General features: G+C 51.3%; 9 protein-coding genes and 1 non-coding gene across 10 annotated transcripts in view; 6 read left to right on the top strand and 4 right to left on the bottom strand.

Annotated features, from left to right (window-relative positions):
* The first annotated feature begins 736 nt into the window (after positions 1-736).
* Positions 737-1582, top strand: BO87DRAFT_372832 (putative integral membrane protein). Its single transcript, XM_025622387.1, has one exon. The coding sequence runs from the start codon at positions 889-891 to the stop codon at positions 1387-1389; it is 501 nt and encodes a 166-aa protein (XP_025484222.1). The 5' UTR covers positions 737-888; the 3' UTR covers positions 1390-1582.
* Positions 1583-3099: 1517 nt separating this feature from the next.
* On the top strand, positions 3100-4280 carry BO87DRAFT_299075 (putative C2H2 finger domain protein (Kin17); the record flags this gene model as incomplete). Its single annotated transcript, XM_025619081.1, has 4 exons — positions 3100-3153; positions 3204-3277; positions 3332-3512; positions 3567-4280. The coding sequence occupies 4 exons, from the start codon at positions 3100-3102 to the stop codon at positions 4278-4280; spliced, it is 1023 nt and encodes a 340-aa protein (XP_025484221.1).
* Positions 4281-5210: 930 nt separating this feature from the next.
* On the top strand, positions 5211-5301 carry BO87DRAFT_t46. Its single transcript has one exon. It is a non-coding gene; the product is annotated as a tRNA-Pro (tRNA).
* A 353-nt stretch (positions 5302-5654) lies between these two features.
* On the top strand, positions 5655-8010 carry BO87DRAFT_131936 (SprT family zinc-dependent metalloprotease). The gene is made up of 2 exons (XM_025618057.1): positions 5655-6833; positions 6890-8010. The coding sequence occupies exons 1-2, from the start codon at positions 5767-5769 to the stop codon at positions 7962-7964; spliced, it is 2142 nt and encodes a 713-aa protein (XP_025484220.1). The 5' UTR covers positions 5655-5766; the 3' UTR covers positions 7965-8010.
* Positions 8011-8304: 294 nt separating this feature from the next.
* On the bottom strand, positions 8305-9169 carry mog1 (Ran GTPase-binding protein MOG1; the record flags this gene model as incomplete). Its single annotated transcript, XM_025621064.1, has 2 exons — positions 8955-9169; positions 8305-8881 (listed from the first exon to the last, which is right to left on the bottom strand). The coding sequence occupies exons 1-2, from the start codon at positions 9041-9043 to the stop codon at positions 8305-8307; spliced, it is 666 nt and encodes a 221-aa protein (XP_025484219.1). The 5' UTR covers positions 9044-9169.
* Positions 9170-9573: 404 nt separating this feature from the next.
* On the bottom strand, positions 9574-11653 carry BO87DRAFT_372829 (NYN domain-containing protein). The gene is made up of 2 exons (XM_025622386.1): positions 10454-11653; positions 9574-10406 (listed from the first exon to the last, which is right to left on the bottom strand). The coding sequence occupies exons 1-2, from the start codon at positions 11378-11380 to the stop codon at positions 9786-9788; spliced, it is 1548 nt and encodes a 515-aa protein (XP_025484218.1). The 5' UTR covers positions 11381-11653; the 3' UTR covers positions 9574-9785.
* Positions 11654-11979: 326 nt separating this feature from the next.
* On the top strand, positions 11980-12943 carry BO87DRAFT_372827 (heat shock 9/12 family protein). Its single transcript, XM_025622385.1, has 3 exons — positions 11980-12372; positions 12444-12636; positions 12698-12943. The coding sequence occupies exons 1-3, from the start codon at positions 12339-12341 to the stop codon at positions 12738-12740; spliced, it is 270 nt and encodes an 89-aa protein (XP_025484217.1). The 5' UTR covers positions 11980-12338; the 3' UTR covers positions 12741-12943.
* On the bottom strand, positions 12852-13931 carry BO87DRAFT_131900 (uncharacterized protein). Its single transcript, XM_025618056.1, has one exon. It carries the CDS (start codon positions 13825-13827, stop codon positions 12970-12972), a length of 858 nt encoding a protein of 285 aa, XP_025484216.1. The 5' UTR covers positions 13828-13931; the 3' UTR covers positions 12852-12969.
* A 143-nt stretch (positions 13932-14074) lies between these two features.
* On the top strand, positions 14075-16378 carry cog6 (Golgi transport complex subunit COG6; the record flags this gene model as incomplete). Its single annotated transcript, XM_025620118.1, has 2 exons — positions 14075-14399; positions 14456-16378. Exons 1-2 carry the CDS (start codon positions 14097-14099, stop codon positions 16376-16378), a joined length of 2226 nt encoding a protein of 741 aa, XP_025484215.1. The 5' UTR covers positions 14075-14096.
* Positions 16379-16507: 129 nt separating this feature from the next.
* Positions 16508-17633, bottom strand: part of BO87DRAFT_455450 (putative NGG1 interacting factor Nif3) — a gene marked incomplete at its 5' end in the record, with an annotated part of 3793 nt that continues 2667 nt past the window's right edge. The window contains 2 exons of the mRNA XM_025628644.1: positions 16508-17407; positions 17469-17594. Coding sequence (XP_025484214.1) covers positions 16569-17407; positions 17469-17594 — 965 coding nt within the window. The 3' untranslated portion in view covers positions 16508-16568. The remainder of the gene's footprint in view (positions 17408-17468; positions 17595-17633) is intronic.

Raw genomic sequence — 17633 nt, 5'->3', positions numbered from 1 at the left:
CTTTCAAATCAGGCACCATCAAATCCTAATTACCCCACAGGCAACTCTTGATCCTCTGGAGCCTCCCCTCCTCGAATTGTCGTACAAAAGGCCAAGGTGTCGGATGACTGATCCATGGCAGCCTTTTTCAAGGCCGTAAGATTGTGGCTACAGGTCGCGTGACTCTACGGGAAGGGTCGCGTGATCCTTACCCTTTACACGTGATCAAAACAAGCATTAGTCATCAATAACAAGTCGCATGATCTTTATAATTACTGTATCTTCCCGCTGAATTTTAACTTTTCTTTTAATTCATAATTTACAGTCTAACGGCAAGTAATTACTAAGTACTTACTAAGTACTTGAATATTATGGATTTCGAAGAGCTTCTATATATGAATTCTGATAGAGGATTTATAAACTACTTAGAAAGTAGTTATACTTACATTTTCCTTGAGTTCGGCCATGCTGATCGGTGGTGGTGGTGGTAGAGATAGAGGTAGTGTTAGTAAATGGTAAGAAAAAGAAAAGAGGTGGTGTGATTTGAAATTATTGTTGTAGGTGATGCGACAGTCACATGATCTGGAAGTACTTACTAAGCCATTTTGGGTCGCGCCAGTGAATTAACGACCATCCCTCACCTGCACCCACCGTAAGATTTTGGCGCGGGGTGTGTGGCTATGCCATGTAACCAAGCTCCTACCAGCCTCACGCACTACGGGATGGATGGCCGCTATGCCCGCTGTAACACACTAAACAGTAGCTCGTCTCACCCGGGAAACAGCCTCCCGACATCCGGCTGCATCTTACTCTTCTCTTCTTCTCTTCAATCACCCATACACCGTCTCACTCCTCTACTTTCTACATACTCTTTACCCTCCATCTCCAAAATAGTACAACCAAATCAAAATGGCCTCCGGACTCATCCTCAACCCCCACAACCTCCTCCGCGCCGCTCCCCTCATCTCATCTACCTGCACCCTCTGGTTCGCATTCGACCAAGACCTGGTCCTAAACGTCTTCTTGCACCCGGACCACCGTCCCCGCAGCAACGAGATCTTACCATCCTATTTCCGCGTGCTCTTCCGCCGCGGCGTTGTCCGCGTCCTAGGCCTCCTGGCCATCTCCATGGCGGGAGGCGGATACAACATTCTAAAGGATCGTCGATCAGGGGTAGTAGCGGGCCTCCAATCATCCTTGTCGTGGTATGTAGCCGGCACAGCACTCGCCGCTAGTCATTTGCTTTATGTGCCTATTATTGCTCCGAAGGTGCTGGCCATCATGGAGGATGAGTCAAAGGGTTCCTCGACGGTGGATCTGGAGGGTTGGTTGACGATTCATCGGGTGAGGACTTGGACGGTGGATTTTGCGGCGTGGGCTTGTTTTGCGGTGGGGGTGGGGTTGGCGTAGGTAGTTTGGGGATTGGTTGGTATGTAGACAGCTACTTTGATGTACTCATGTAAAATATGTGATGGGATTCATTTCAGTTTCATGTAGTCCTACTTCTCTGCAATCTCCACCGCATGCCATATACTTCGTATACACCAAACAGCCCCAGGACCCACTTACACTTAGATATACAAAAACATCTATATCTTTGACTCTGCCGCATTCTATGCGCACTGTGAGATGGAGACAGCTAATTGCCGATGCAACTATAACAAGATCCACGACCAAGTGTATGCATTCACTTACTTACGTCACTTTGCGCCCAGTGAGCCCTGTCAGGAATGGGATGACAGGATCCGCATGTACTCGATGTACTATGATATTATCTACTCTGCCAATCGTAGAAGTCAGGGGACTTCTGCTCATCAGATGTGAGTTGCCCTCCCAAACTCTCTGCACGTGAATAGCTGACTCCGAAGCTAGAGACTATGATGACTTGTATTATTTGGTCGATAAATACGTGCCATTCGAAGAAGGTACCGGGCCTCGAAAGATTGAAGGATTTGAGCGAGTTTCACTCTCGGATAAAAGAGATCATACTAGAGCTTGGGCGATCATAGCCTTCGCTATCTGAGATCTGGGATGTGGGCATGGGGCTTTCGACAGCTCATTGCATAGAGAACGGATTGAGAAGTCAGCCCCCGCTTTTTTCAATCAAGAAAGCTTCATACATGTTCGAACAGACTTTCTTGCGTATTCCGGCAATATATGCACTAAAACAAATCGATGTGTTATTGTTGCCCCTCGAAGTTCGGATTTATCCGAGCTCAAAGTGTAGTTGTAGGTCGGCTAGACAGTATCTTAACTCCGTTGACCCTATGGTGGCTTATCAGTCATATATCGCACCACGATTGCAGGTCGGATAGACATTAAATCTAGCTTGGTTGACCCCTTTCCAGGACGCAGCTCACCAGGCCCACGCTAATTCCTCGCCAGACCTGCGCTAACCCACTTGGGTGGTCACGTGATTGCTGACCTGACCAGATCTGGTCAGCTTTAGTTTTATTCTAGTCCCAAAGACGTTAGCCTGGTCTGGCGAGAAATTAGCGTGGGCCTGGTGAGCTGTGGTCATTATTACTTTACGGAAGATCATCTTTCGGGTCAACTCATCTATTCAGTTCAGTTACAATATTATTTACTGGATTCACATTCTCTAAGCGAGTGAGCGCTGGTAGTAATAAGCAATTACTATATTTACTAAAATTTTTTTCCAACCAGCTAAGATTCCTAGTGGTTTGGAGGTATTTACTTCCTGTAACTTAGAGAACAAGTGGTATGGTTTCTGGAAATACAAGAAACTTAAGTACTATGAATAGGTCGATTGACTCTGATTTGCTTAGTAATGTGCTTTACAGTCACGTGCTGGTATTTAGGGTCACTTGACCTCTTACAAAGGTCGTTTGACCCTCAAAGTTGAAAGGGTTCAAGAGCTCGAGGAGCTGGGTTGAACCCCTTGAAGCTCGGCACTTATCTTATCGGCTTATCTAGCCCAAATGGGAAGATTATTCCTTCACGTGATAACTTAGTCATCTCAGCGATTCCGCCACCCGCTCCGCGTCTTGATTGCAAAGCGCTCCGCTCGACATTCAAAGTTCCCTGTCTAAGCGTTCTCTTCTATTCCTGTTCTTCGGTTCTCTGAGAGATCATCGGATTTGATTGTCTCTACCCACCATGCCGCGCGCAGAAGCTGGATCAACAAAGGCGATCAGCAACAAGATCAAGGCTGTACGTTGCCCTCTTATCCACTTCCAAATCAACATACTAATGTCCAACAGAAAGGCTTAGGCAGGCTTAGATGGTATTGTCAGGCTTGTTCGCGCCAGTGTCGCGATGAGAACGGCTTTCGCTGGTGAGTTTCCTATTTAGTGAAAGATCCAACGTTTATGATACTGACTTATCCAAGCCATGTCCAGAGTGAAAGCCATGTGCGCCAGGTGCTGCTGATCGGCGAAGACCCCAAGAAATACATCGAAGACTACAGCAAACAATTCCTCGACAACTTTCTCAATTTACTCAAGACCGGTCATGGCGAGAAGAAGGTTCACATCAACCAGTTCTACCAGCAAGTCATTGCGGATAAGGAGGTTAGTGGTTCGAGTGATGCTTGTGGAATGAGTATGTTGCTAACATGACAATAGCACATCCATATGAACGCTACGAAATGGAAGAGTCTTTCACAGTTCGCTGCATACCTGGGTCGTGAGGGAATATGCCGTGTCGAGGAGACTGAAAAGGGTCTTTTCGTGTCTTATATCGATCGGAGTCCGGAGGCCATGAGACGACAGGAGGCTCTGCTGAAGAAGGAACGTCAGGACAGAGGAGATGAGGAACAGGAGCAGCGACAGATCCGGGAGCAGATTAAGCGCGCTCAGCAGTCTGCGAAGGAGGAGGAAGATATCGACCCTGAAGCTCGCAAGCTGCAACGCAAGGAGGGTGAGAAGGTCAAGCTGAATATTGGATTCGGTTCGAAGACAAACGGCGATTCGAAGAGCGAGTCACCGAAGCCCGCATCGTCTGAGGAGAAGGATGGCGGTGCGTCGGCCACTCCAGAAACTGCCGATGCTTCGCCTGCGCCTGCTGCCGCTGCCACTCCCGCCTCCGCCCCGCCTGCGCCCCAGGCTGCGCCGAAAGTATCTTTGTCCTTCGGTGGTGGTGGAAACAAGCCGAAGAATGTCTTTGCTGCGGCTGTAAAGAAGAACCCTCTCGCAGGAAAGAAGGGGCCAGTTATGGAACAACCCAAGAAGATGACGGAGCAGGAGCGCATCATGAAGCAGGAGATGGAGGCTATGGAGCGGAAGCGTATGCGGAGTTCTGCTGGGTTCCCTGATGCGAAGCGCCCGAAGATCTCTTGAGCTTTCTTTTGAAATAATATTTCTATGTGGGTTATGCCCATACCACACACCCTCATCGACTTCGATGCCGCTCCGCCCAGGCGACGTTGATCTGTTTTTTCGTCGGCCAGTGGGCTTTGCTAATACACCATGGGGTTGTTACTGTGACAAGTCCGACTTGAACAACCCTCACGCCGTGCGCCCTCAGTATCAGTGGCGGCATTTCAAGCAACGCTTTCTTACGATCGCCGTTCAGTCGGATATCTGTTTGTTGGGACGCACTCTTTCTGTTGGGTGCAATAACTATGCTATTGGCGTAGTTATCTTAAATTCCTCGGTCGCCTTCGATAGATCTATGACTAGATAGCGTTGGCAATATCTAGTCAAAGATTGATTTTCTATTTTGCATTCTCTATGCCACCGTATCTATTAGTATTGCCTCGATAAGTAAAGTGCGTGCATACCTCCGAATAATGCTATTCCCCTGCCGTAATTCCGGGTGTTCTTCACCCCACACGATAAGGCGGGATGGCTATGTGTACTGTCGGGCAGGGTAGTGAGCTTCATTTATGTGCCCATGTCTGTCTTATGCGAGATGTTGTCGCCGTCCTTTGTTTTGATTAGCACTACTTACACAAGTTAAGTGAACATGGTGACGATGATTACCGTTTCCCACCAAAACGCCCAACCCGTGGGTAAATATATATTAGTTACGCCACTCTATCCACGGAAATGCATTGCACCAGTAAAAATCACACTAGACACAACTAAAAGAAGTAATGAAGCCGGAGTAGGAATTATGAAATAGTAACCTCATCTTGAACCGAAAACTAAACCAGGAATCTATGATACTCGGCCAAGCATGGTGTTAAGTCGTTTGCGATCTACTTGGGATGTGATTATTTTACTGGCTGTTGATAAAGCCAAAGTTAGAGGCGTTTATCATAACAAGCCCGGGTGGTCTAGTGGTATGATTCTCGCTTAGGGATACAAACCCAAGCATATCTGCGAGAGGTCCCGCGTTCGATCCGCGGCTCGGGCCTTGTCTTCATCTTTTTGCTTTTATTTTTCTTCCTCATCCCTCATATAGACATCATTTTGTATCGATAGGAACTTGAAACTGTGTCGTGAGACGAATAAACTTCCCGACTCTCGATGATAATTACATACCAAGGACACCATGGAACCTTAAACCCAATGGCTGCCACCAGACCATCCCGTGGTAGGCGAACCAGTACCGAGGTTGCCGTGCCAACCACGTCTCCTCGACCATCCATCAACATTATCTAGACCACCTGCATAGATATATCCAGCACCAGCTCACACGCAGGTACACCACACCTACATCTGCAAGCCCGCAGACACCACATATACCGAGCACCGGCATCACAGCAGGTGCATTCTGACATCTCACTTCCTGTCCTGCAGGAGCGGGAGGAGGAAGAGAAGCACTTGATCGTGTCTTGCCATCACCAGCAGCCGCACCGCACGAGAAGACAAGACCAGAATGGCTCGACTCAACCCATCCAGTCCCACGAAGCCAGCAAAGCTCCAAGAGCGCCGAACACCTCCACGGCAGAGGACTCTCAATCGTACAGCGACCATCAAGCGCGACACCAGAGACAACAAATACCCCCCGACAGGAAAAGCCAAGACAGTAGAACAATGGGCCGCCGCCGAGACATGGACAAAGAGCCAATACTCCGCGACAACGCCAGCGATCGAAGAATCGTCGCAGAGGAAGAATAGCAACAGACTACAAAGATCGGGAACTGTTTCCAGTGGGGTATTCGATATCTTCTCGGACAATGGGGATGAGCAGAGTGAAACGGAGGAGAGCAGTTTGTCGTCTACACGGTCTTTGATGTCGAATGAGGGACGCACTGCGGATCCTTTGAAGCTCTCGCAGGTCAATTCTTTGTTGCTTCCATTGTCGCAGCAGTCGCGGAATAATAGACCGCCGCGTAAGTCGGTCGGCTATAACTATGATAAGGAAAATGATCCGATCGATGATGAGGCAGAAGAGGCAGATGAGAGTTCCGGGCTCTCAAGGAACTCGTCTACTGCTTCGAACCGAGCGCCTACACGTACTACGAACAGAGAGGTACAGCCGCGGGGCAGGTCCAGGACGAGGTATATGGGATATCGTCGAGAGGAGACGGAGTCGGAGGGCGAAGAAAGCGAAGATGATAATGGCTTTGACTCCCTGGACGATTTCATTGTCAGCGACAATGAAGATATCAGCTATCATGAGACGTCCGACGATGAAAGCCTCGAAGAAGAACAAGAAGAGAAACAGCCAACCCCTTCGCCGCCTAGGACTAGAAAGAGACTGCTTAGAGGGAGACGACCCCGTCCAGAAATAGAGCCGGAGACAACACCTCAGGATTCCCCGCGTGAAAGCCTTCACTTGGAGCCTTCGGTGCCTGCTACGATAACAATGGAGGTCCCCAAGCTCGAGGCAAAGCCCAAGAGGTTGTTTCAAAGCGAGCTCGAAATATCCGAGAAGTTGAACAAGCTGAAGCTGGACAATAAAGACATAGAGCCCAAGCTGGAAGAGAAATACACTTATGAGTGAGTTTAGATGGAGACCCCCAGCCACCCATATATGTATTAACACCAAGCAGCAGTGTCGAAGAAGTAGACGCCCCCACCAAGAAGCTCCCATCGAGGAGCAGTGTTAATCTAGAGACGCCCCCATCTAGTCCAACAAAGGGACGCAGTCTACGATCTCCAACCAAGTTGAAGGCCCACATCCCACCAACACCACACCGAGAGAGCGTCGACGCATTCTGGAGCCAGGAAAACACCAACAACTGGATCGACCAGCACTCTCCGTGCAAGATCGACGATCTACTGCGCAAATTCGACGACTCGGACTCGGATGATGAATTCAGTGACAGGGATACTTTGCCCAAGACCGTAATACCGAAGACCACAACCAAGTCCTCAGCAAAAACACCCAGCAAGACAGCTATGAAGAAGGCCGAAGTGGAGCAGAGAAAGCTCGAGCGGGAACGTGCGAAGGCATTCATAGAGAACAGACAAGCCATGGCCGAGAAATTCTTCAAAGTTCTCGACGACACCGTGACCGACGGCCGACTCTCAAGAATGACCGCCTCAACAGGAGGCGTGATCATCGAATGGAAAAAGCGACTCCAAACGACCGCCGGTCGAGCATCCTGGAAGTGTGTTACCCCGTCACCGAAGAAGGGAGGAGACCCGGCCATGCCACCGCAGCATTATGCCACCATCGAACTGGCAGCGAAAGTTGTCGACTGTGAGGAGCGGATTATCAAGACGGTCGCACACGAGTTCTGTCATTTGGCGAACTACATGATCTCAGGCGTGCATGATAACCCTCACGGCGCTAGCTTCAAGGCCTGGGCCAGCAAGTGCAAGGAAGCAATGAGGAACCATCCTGTCTACGGTGGGAAAGTCGAGATCTCGATCAAGCATGACTACGCCATCGACTATAAGTACGTCTGGCGCTGCGTGCACTGCAACTTGGATTACGGGCGTCACTCGAAGAGCATCGACCCCAAGAGACATCGATGCCGGTGCCAGGGCATCCTGCAGCAGATTCAACCCAAGGTGAGGAATGTGTCGCCATTGAAGAAGTCGGTGAACGCGCCAGCTCCAAGCGTCAGGGGATTGTTGAATGAGGTGGGCCGCGTGTTGAATGAGACGCAGAGGCAGACGTAATTGGAGATTCTTGTGAAGATGGACTTGGGGATGATGATCTAGTAGGTATAAAATTTGATGTATGTCATGACTGACGGTTGAATGTCTTGTTATTAGCGATCATGTACATACATACAGCTTGTTGTTTCATTTCGTTCTTTTCTTTTCTCTAGGTGTACAAACAGACCAATCAAGATACATACACCGATTACTGTGTTACTTTCAAATATTTGTGTAGTGATCCTTCAATATTATCTAGAACTATCTAAGTAACTACCTAGCACGCACACACAATGGTATCATTCCTCCCACCACCCAGACACACACGAAACATCAGAAAACCAAAAGACCCCCCCCCTATCTATCCAAACAAATCCCACTCCACAACCACCAACCCATCCCCATCACCACCAAGCAACCCCTCCACCACCCCCCCAACAACCCCCTCCTCCCCTCTCAACCCATCCCTATCCCCATCCCCATCCCCCCTCCCCTCAAACTCCTTAACCGGCACATTCCCCCAAACCACCAAATCACTCCCCTGCTCCTCCAACCTCACCACCAAAAACGCACATCTCACCGCATCCTTCCCCTCCTTCCCCAACTCCACCCTCCCCGTATACACCCTCCCAGCCCCAGTCCCCTCCCGACGACCCACACTCGTAATGGGCGTGCGGAACCGAATGGTCTCTTTACTGACGGTGTCATTTTCTTGGATATCCAGGATGTGGTAGAGGATGGCGGCTTTATCGAGGGTTTCTCTTCTATCTTGGTTCTGAGATGTGGTGCTGGTTGCGGAAGCGAATAATTCGCCATGCTTGGATAATGTTTCTTGGCTTGTGGTGTCCGGGACGTATTCGTTGATTTCGTAGATTAGGGTTGAGAGGGTTGTTGGGGAGAGGTAGAGTTCTTGGTGGTCGGGGATTTGGCGGAGGTTACTTTTTTTATTTTATTTCGTTAGTATGGAGGGTAAGGGGAGAGAGTGGGAGGGGAGGGTAGGTATGTATGTACCTAGCATCTAGCCAGCCCTTGGGGATGAGGCCTTTGATGGCGCCGCCGTAGAGGGGTTGCGGGGTGTATGTTGTTGGTGGTGAGGTCATGGTGGGATGGTGTTGTGTTGTGTAGAGTGGATGTGTGGTGTGGGTGATATGCGATTGCTTTTCGGGTCAAAGTAGATGAATATGTATGAGAGGATAGGAAGGAGAAAAGAGGTATGTTGTAGATTGTTGGTATGATGGAAAAGAGGAAAAGCTCGGCTGCTGCGCGGAGCGGAACTTTGATTGATGGTGGGGGCGGGGTGTTCGGATGGCCGGCCGAGGAACAACTCTACTTAGTACTACTTATATTTTGGCAGAACTGAAGACATCAGATTTGACACTTTAATGAGGAGCTGATGAGGGTATTTACTATAATTATTTCTGTCATATGGCTGGGGAGTGTGTATATGTTTTTCATCCCCAATTCTGGTATGCATCCCTGACAGATGGATATATATCTTTCCACTTCCATCCCTAGATAGTACCTGTAGTTCTGGATATCAACAGCCTCAGTTATTTTACGATGTAAATATAAGCACACTGACTGGGGACACTAGTACGAAATTCGGTTTATGCTACTAGGTAAATAAGAGTACTAGGTGCCATAAGCTGGTATGGACAGACACTGTATACTTCCATAGTTAAATCTAGGCTCAGCAGTAGTCTCGGGAATGGTTCAATTTGTTGCATCCTAATCTCGAGCTCCTAACACCGATAAATATCTTCATAAAACCACCAACATCCTATTCTGAAAGGAATAACAATCTGACCTGCCAGCAGCAACAACTAATGCAGTAACCAAAGCCTACATATCCAGCAGCTCCTCAATATACTCGTCCAACGCAATCATCCGAAACCGGTTCCCCCATTTCGCTCGGAATTCCTTCCGGCGATAAGCATAGCTCGTCACTTGGCTGAAGCTGACCAGCTCTACGGCCCAGCCCCGGCTCAGCGCCCGCTCTACCATCTTCATAAATCCGCCCGAGAATTCGGCTTCCGCCGCGTCTCCCGTGGCTAAAACGATGGTTGCTGGTTCGTCCGTGTCTAGCAAACTTTCGAGAATCTTCAGATGCAGAATTTCGTCCACACCCTGCTCAACCCAGCGCTCCTCTGATGCTTCGTTCGTTTCTGAACCGCTACCAGGGTCGTGAGCGCCAGCTCGAGGATTCTTGCGGAACCGCATTTGACGAGGAGTCATATGCTTGACTTTGTAGACCCGATCGAGGATGTTGGCTTCGTAACCAAGTTGTTCGCCTTCGGTGATGGCTGCAAATCGATCCGAGCCCACCAAGACTCGTTTGGCGGTGGGCCGGCCACGCTCGAGGATTAGAGAGAAGTTTTGGAATGACAAAGGCAATCGACGAATCCGCGTCTTCACCGGAATTTTGCGCGATAGCTTGACCGTATCGTGGAATCCAACCATGATCTGGCCCAGTTAGCACAAACACACCATTAGTCTTGAATCATACATACATTGGACATGTCAACAAAGACATGGATGGGACGGCGGGTAACGTCCGTCTTTTTAGAGTTCAAAGGCCGTCCGACTTGGGTTACTGCATCTGCATAGTCGGGGAAGTTCTTCAAAAGCTTAGTCAAGAGACCGATCCTCCGATCGGCCGTGGACCTGTATGCAATAGGCTGTACGCGTAGCGTGCCAGTGTTGGGAGGGTTTTTCACGATCTTCGGGGGAGATGCCTCCATCGACTCATCATAGGAGGAAGGCGGCGTCTCATATGGATCAAACATGGCACCCGCCGTGCCGACCTGCGGAGGGACCAGCGACGGAGTGCTTCCACTCATGAGCAGAGGAGGATCGAAGACGCTAAGGTTGCCATCAGACTCGGCTTCCACAGCGCTCTCAAAGGTGCTAGCCTCATCTACATGCTTGCTTAGTGCAACATCTGATTTATTGGGAGCTCGCTTCCCGGCGGTCTTGGCCTGCAAGTTGCGGGACCTGGAGACAGGTATAGGCTTTGACGGAGTACGAGAAGGCTCCTCATCCAAGCCTGCAGAGTCGACATGGTCATTTAAAGGTCGTTTGAGGATTTCGATCCGCTTAGGCGAATGTGGCGTAGGGGTAGGCGTGTTTCGCTGAAGTTCACAAGGTTCAACTGGTGGGCGGGTGGCCGAGATGCTAGTACTGCCTAAAAGCTCCCAAAGAGAACCAAAGTCTCCTAGCTTCGGAGGGGCCCCCTCACCAGGTCTCACCTCGCGCACATTAACAGAGGAAACGGTGCCATCGTTGTTGTTTGTCTCCCAAGCAGGCCGAACAACTGAGGCGGACTCCGGGTGGCGATAAGGAACCGATGAGCTACCAGTGCCGTAGGTCGGGGTGCGGAGGAGATTGATCACCGGAGTGAGATCCCAATTTGAAGCTGATTCAAACGATGATGGCATTACAAGTACGAGGGCGAGATTGGTGTGCAATGAGGGTGTTGATTGCCCGGCAGCAGCTGGAGCAGTGATTGATAAGACGAGCGGGGTTGCCTCCAGAGATAATCACAAACCGGCGGGCTCGCAGAGAACGTCAAGCACAAACGGAAAACGGTAGGTCAAAATCGCAAAGAAAAACAGAGCAAATAGATATAGAGCCGATCAACATGGTGGTCCAGCAGACCTAACAAGAGAGCGTGTTGGCGCCAAACGCATTGGAAGGACGAAGAGAGGGAGAGCGTCAGGCAGGACAACAGGCAGTCGGCCTGAAGGGGCTCGCCGCGTGGCGGTGAACAGCTGGCCGCTTTCTGCTGATGGCTACCGCTTGCTGTTTACATTGCACAACAAAGCTATACTATTTGCAGTTTAGCTCAATATCGGTATCCGCTTTAACATAGTTCCGAGAACATTCTGACGCTAACCGCATCGAGCTACATGCGATCATGCAGACGTCATGACTAGGGGCGCCCCCAAAGAGGAAAGTCTGGACCAGATCGGCGAGGTCTGGCGCCATCCGCTTTTTCGACCTTGTAGTTTGTACACAGTAGACCGTACACTGTACACAGTGAATAAACTCAAATATCGTCATGCCCCGATGACGCACATGCAAGATCCGGCGTCCTGATCGAAACCGGGGTATTCCCCTCATGATGACGTTGATTCGCTGGTATCTCTTCCAGGACTGCATCCCCCCGGTTTCACTGGTCGCAACCAACATTCATCGATGGCGTAGCCATTCACTGCAGGATTGTCGACGTCATGGAGCAACTTGAGGACTCAAAAACTTATATAAAGACTCCTTTGCACCGTCGATGAGTGTCTCCTCCATCAACAATCCAATCATCTACAAATCGCAACATCCAATCCAAAACTCAACTACATCCAGCACTTTTCAAGTCCTCTTTAACAACCATCAATCAACATGTCTGACGCCGGTCGCAAGGATTTCTCCACCAGTATGTCTCCTGTTCCTGAGCTCAGGCGCCCCATACCAATTGGCTTGCGTGATACTTACTCGCTTCTGCAGAGGCTAAGGAGGAGTTCACTCCTGACTCCGCCAAGTCCACCCAGGACAAGGTCAAGGAGACCGTTACCGACACCGGTGATCGCGTCGCTCGCGGCTTCCAGTCCGACAACAGCAAGTCTGGCACGCAGGAGGCTTTCGACAAGACCCAGCGCTCCCACGATAACACTTCCCACGGCGGTGCTTCCGGCTCCATGTCAGTATATCCCTGATCATGTAGTGGTCAATGCGAACATCTTAACTAACAGACTCTGCAGTGGCGACAAGATCAAGGACACCCTCGGTCTGGGTAACAACTAAGTGCACAGCACTGCCGAACACAATCGATCGACGAGTCGTGACCAATAGCGCTTTCACTGTTCTGTGATGCATGGAATCGGAGAACGATGGGTTGGCGGCTCACGGCAGATTGTCCTTTTCATGATTTTATGAGTTGACGATACCACACCTTGATAGTATCACCTCTACCTAGCTCAATACTAGTTGAACATTTGATAAACAAAGTCCTACATCATTTGTAGTGTAGAATCTACATTTCGGCAAGCTTCTCAGACATAGTGTTCCGTTGCTGGGTGATTCGGTCAAGCTCCTGTTCTAGCTCCTTGTATTGCGCCCGAGCACCAGGGATGTCGCTTGGCAGATCATGGAGCTTCTTTACCCTCTCCACTAGTGTTTTAGTGCTTTCCAGCATCCTGATCACGCTCTGCTCTTCCGCAATCACTTCTTCAAGCGTGGGTCCTTTGCACTTATTTCTCTGTAGCGAGGCAATCCGATCTTGGTATTCGCCAGCTTTGGTGCTGAGCAATTTGGTTTCTCTTGTCCATTCCGCCGTTAGCGCTGGGAGGTTGGCTGGTGTTTCATACACCTCGTTGGTCTTGAGATCCAAAAGTTGTTCTCGCAGAATAGCCAGCTCTCTGCCCAAGTATTCGTGTAATGCCTGTACTCTACTCATCTGCTGCTGCGCATCGAATTCCTCCACCGTAAGTTCAATGATCGATTGGCCCAGGTCTCTCGTACTTGTGCCCAAAGCCCCAAGTACTGCCGTTGTCTCTGCCAGGTCGTCCAGGTTTCGTCTGCCATTGTCATCAAGACTATGCTCCACCTCATCCAGTATTTCCACCTTCTGCTTTTCCTCATTCTCCTCTCGGGCTTTGAAGCTTTCAACCGCCTGCTCGCGAGCCTGGTGGAGAACGGTGGATTCCTCATCCGCAGTATCATTGGCAGCGGCCAGTGCTAGGAGGGTGCGGAGTGTATCTTCATTTCGCTCGAAGCTAGGAACCGGATTCGGTGCGTACTGACGACCGAGCCATGCATTGACATAGGCCCAATCTTTGGCCTGAATGGCCGCTTGGCGCGCTTTTGCGGGGGAGAGGAGGGGGCTATCCATGGCAATCGATCGTGTTGTTAGAAATTATTTGGGATATGCAAGGGTTGAATAGCCATGTAAAGGCCTAACAATCAAATATCTTGGTATTTTCTCAAGGATGCGGGTTGAGGAAAGGATTAGGTTCAAAGGTTGATTGATTCAGGTACAGGGACGGATCAACAACCCGGCCGGGGAAAGCGCTGCGCCGAATCCCGCCTCCGCTTCCATCCCGCGGGACACTCGTAGTGACCATCCCAGCTAGACAGCTCGACTAGGCCAACAGTCCCACGATGGCGAGCTATTTCCCTCCCAATGGAGTCATCTCCAGCCATGGCTCTACTCGAGCATCATCGCCAGCTTCCTCCCCGCTTTCACCCCCCGTACACCAGCGATCCAATGCTTTGTCCAACCGACTGACAAGTGTACTTTCGGCCTCCTATGCGGACTCGGACATTCGCGATGCGCTGGAGACACTCAGCCTCAGGGGGATACACAATACGGCAGAAGTTCGGAGACAACTACGCTTGGACGTTCAGAAGGAGGTCGTCGACAGCAATGCTGAGATTGTGCGGGATTTCGGTCTGGTTGCGGAGGTGAGATGCGCCGATACTGAGAGATCCAGTGGATGCTAACTTAGCCTGCTGCGCAGCAATTGAAACGGATAGGAACTGTGATTACCAACCTGAACCAGACTTGCGATGAGATGCGCAAACATATTGTCTCTGCCAGACAGGAAACAGTACCAGTGCTCGAGGAAGCGTCGGCCTTGATGAAACAGAAGAAAGAGGCAGAGACCAAACAGGAGCTGCTGGAAGCTTTCACCCAACATTTCATCGTCCCCGATGAGGATCTGCTGATCCTGACACATGCCGAGGAGCCCATTGATGACCATTTCTTCGAAGTCCTCGCCAGAGTCAAGCAAGTCTACCGGGACTGCGAAGCACTCCTCGGGGGTGAGAACGAGCGACTGGGTCTGGAACTCATGGAGAAGAGCTCTAGAAGCCTCAACTCCGCCTACCAGAAACTCTACAGGTGGATACAGAAGGAGTTCAGATCCCTCAACCTTGAAGATCCTCGCATCAGCAGCTCTATCAGACGTGTTCTGCGGGTGTTGGCGGAGCGGCCAAGCTTGTTCCACAGCTGCCTGGATTTCTTCGCGGAGGCGCGAGACTACGTCCTCTCTGATGCCTTCCACTACGCCCTTACCGATGCCGTCTCTGGCACGACGGGTGACACCAACGTGAAGCCAATCGAGTTCTCCGCCCACGACCCCCTGCGGTACATCGGAGACATGCTGGCCTGGGTGCATTCCACCACCGTCTCCGAACGAGAGGCACTCGAGGCCCTCTTCGTCGCCGACGGCGAAGAGCTCGCCAAAGGCATCCAAGCTGGACTAAGCAGCGAACCCTGGTCCCGTATCGACGAAGACAAAGAAGTATCATTCGACGGCCAAAAGGCTCTCAGCGACCTAGTCAACCGAGACCTCATTGGCGTCTCCCGAGCCCTGCGCCAGCGCGTCGAGCTAGTCATCCAAGGCCACGATGACCCCGTCACCTGCTACAAGGTAGTCAACCTACTATCCTTCTACCAAACGACATTCAGCAAACTCCTCGGCCCGCAATCCAACCTCGCCGAGCTCCTCGAGACCCTCGAAAAGTTCACCTTCAATCACTTCGAAACCCTCATGCACGACGAAGTCAACAACATCTCAACAGACCCCTCAGCCCTCACACCCCCGGCGGACCTCTCCGCACCCCAATTCCTCCAAGACGCGCTAGAAGTCCTCACCTCCCTAATGAAAACCCACGAGGCCTCCTACGGCGCCGACCCCATCCCTACCCCCGGCCCCAAACCCACCTCCTCACCACCACTACCCCAGGACACCACCACCACCACCAACACCGAAAACAAATTCACCCCAGTCCTCCACTCCGCCCTGGAACCCTTCCTCGACCTCGCCAAATCCTCCGCCGCCGATCTCCCCTCCCACACCACCCAAAGCATCTACCTAACCAACATCCACCTCACCGTCCGCACAACCATAACCCCCTACCCCTTCGCCAGCACCACCCACCTCTCCCCAATCCAAACAGCCCTCTCAACCCTCCGCACAGACCTCCTCGAAATCCAACACCGCTACCTCCTCACCTCCTCAGGTCTCCAAACCCTCCTCGCAGCCCTGGAGCCCTTCTCCCCCCAACAACCACACTCAGACCAACAGCAGAAGTCGTTGTCGAAACCAAATATCTCAGACATCGTCATCCTCCCGGCCTTCCAGCCACAGGCGCTTGTTAATATCAGTCAGCAATTGGATGACTTCCTTCCGTCTGCGTTGATGGATGCTACGGAGAACTTGAAGCGCGTGGCGAGCGCGATGTTCGTGAAGAGCGTTACGGAGGATGCGGTCGAGGCATTTTGTAGGGACTTTGAGTTTGTTGAGGGCATGGTTATTGCGGCGGATAATGAGGCGCGTGGAGGTGTGGTGGATGGGGATGAGGGTGAGGAGGAGAAGGGGGGGTTGAGGAGGTTGTTCCCTAGGACGACTGGGGAGATTAGGGTGTTGTTGAGTTGATTTAGCATCTTCTTATTGTAGTGGTTGATAGGGGGTGGGTTGTGTGTTTGGATTTGTGGATTGAATGTATATAGTGCGGATTGTGTTTGAAAGCATTTGCTTCTTAGTTATATATGTAAAGTCTGAATCGTTTGTATTGTATATGCTGTTTCATCTTTAGTTGATGTATGTAGTAGGTCGATGGCTCGATCTACGCCTGACGAATCATAATACCATACGGATCACGATCCTTCTCACTAACATCCACCACACACTCCGCATCCTCAAACACCTCCTTCAGCTCCGCACCAGCAGTACCACCCTTCAAACCCTCCTTCCTCTTCGCCTCCCACTCCTCCTTCACCGCACCCGCCAACTTCTCCCTCATCACCGCACGCAGATACCCACGCTCGGTATTCGAATGCGCCAGCGCAACCACAACCGACCCACGCTCCACAGCCGCCAACGCCTCATGGTGACTCAACTCGCCCGTGAAGAGCAAATCAGGGATCTTCCCGCCCGTGCCCTTCAGTAAGATACTCGATCCGGAGCCGGGACATACACCCACCGTGCGGATCTTGATGTCCTCGACCGACGCAGTCTGCGGAATAGCGATGGGAATACCGCCGGGGTATCCGACGCCCTGGGCGATGCGGTCCACGACGGCAGTGAGAGACTGGGGCTCTTCGAAGGTGACGATGCGGCCCATGCCGGCTGAGTCCATGCCTTCGGGGACTGGGGGCGGAGAGGGGATGATTGTGTTGCGGACGTGGGGGACGGGAGTCGCGGGGGATGCGGGCTGGGGGTCGGGGAAGGTGGCGTGAGTGTAGTGTGTTGAGGAGGATTTCTGGATGGTGGGCTTTGTGCTGGTGGTTGGGGCGATGGCGCCGGTGACGATGTCGCAGAGCCAGTCGGCCATGCCGCCGGGGGTGGCGTCGATGGCTGTGTGCGGGGAGTAGACGCTGATGCCTTCTTGGGCGAGACGGAGGAGGGATGATTGTTGGGGGTCGTTGAAGGTGATGGATTTGAGGCCGCGAAAGATGATAGGGTCTGGATGTGTAAGTTGTGTTAGTCGGTGATGGTGTGTAGGTGTTTGGGGGCATTTGCGTACGGTAGGCTACGACTACGGAGTCGCGACGGGCAATTGCTTCGTCTGCAACTGCTTTGGTGAGGTCAATTGCTAGGAGGACGGAGTTTTTCTGTCGGCGGGTGTGGTCGAAGGGGGCTTCGAGAAGGACTGGGATGTAGAGTTAATGGGGTATAAGACTGGTGGTAG

Source organism: Aspergillus neoniger (genome assembly GCF_003184625.1).
Source record: "Aspergillus neoniger CBS 115656 unplaced genomic scaffold BO87scaffold_3, whole genome shotgun sequence".
Taxonomy (NCBI): Eukaryota; Fungi; Ascomycota; class Eurotiomycetes; order Eurotiales; family Aspergillaceae; genus Aspergillus; species Aspergillus neoniger.
This window is presented reverse-complemented; position numbering and strand designations above follow the sequence as displayed.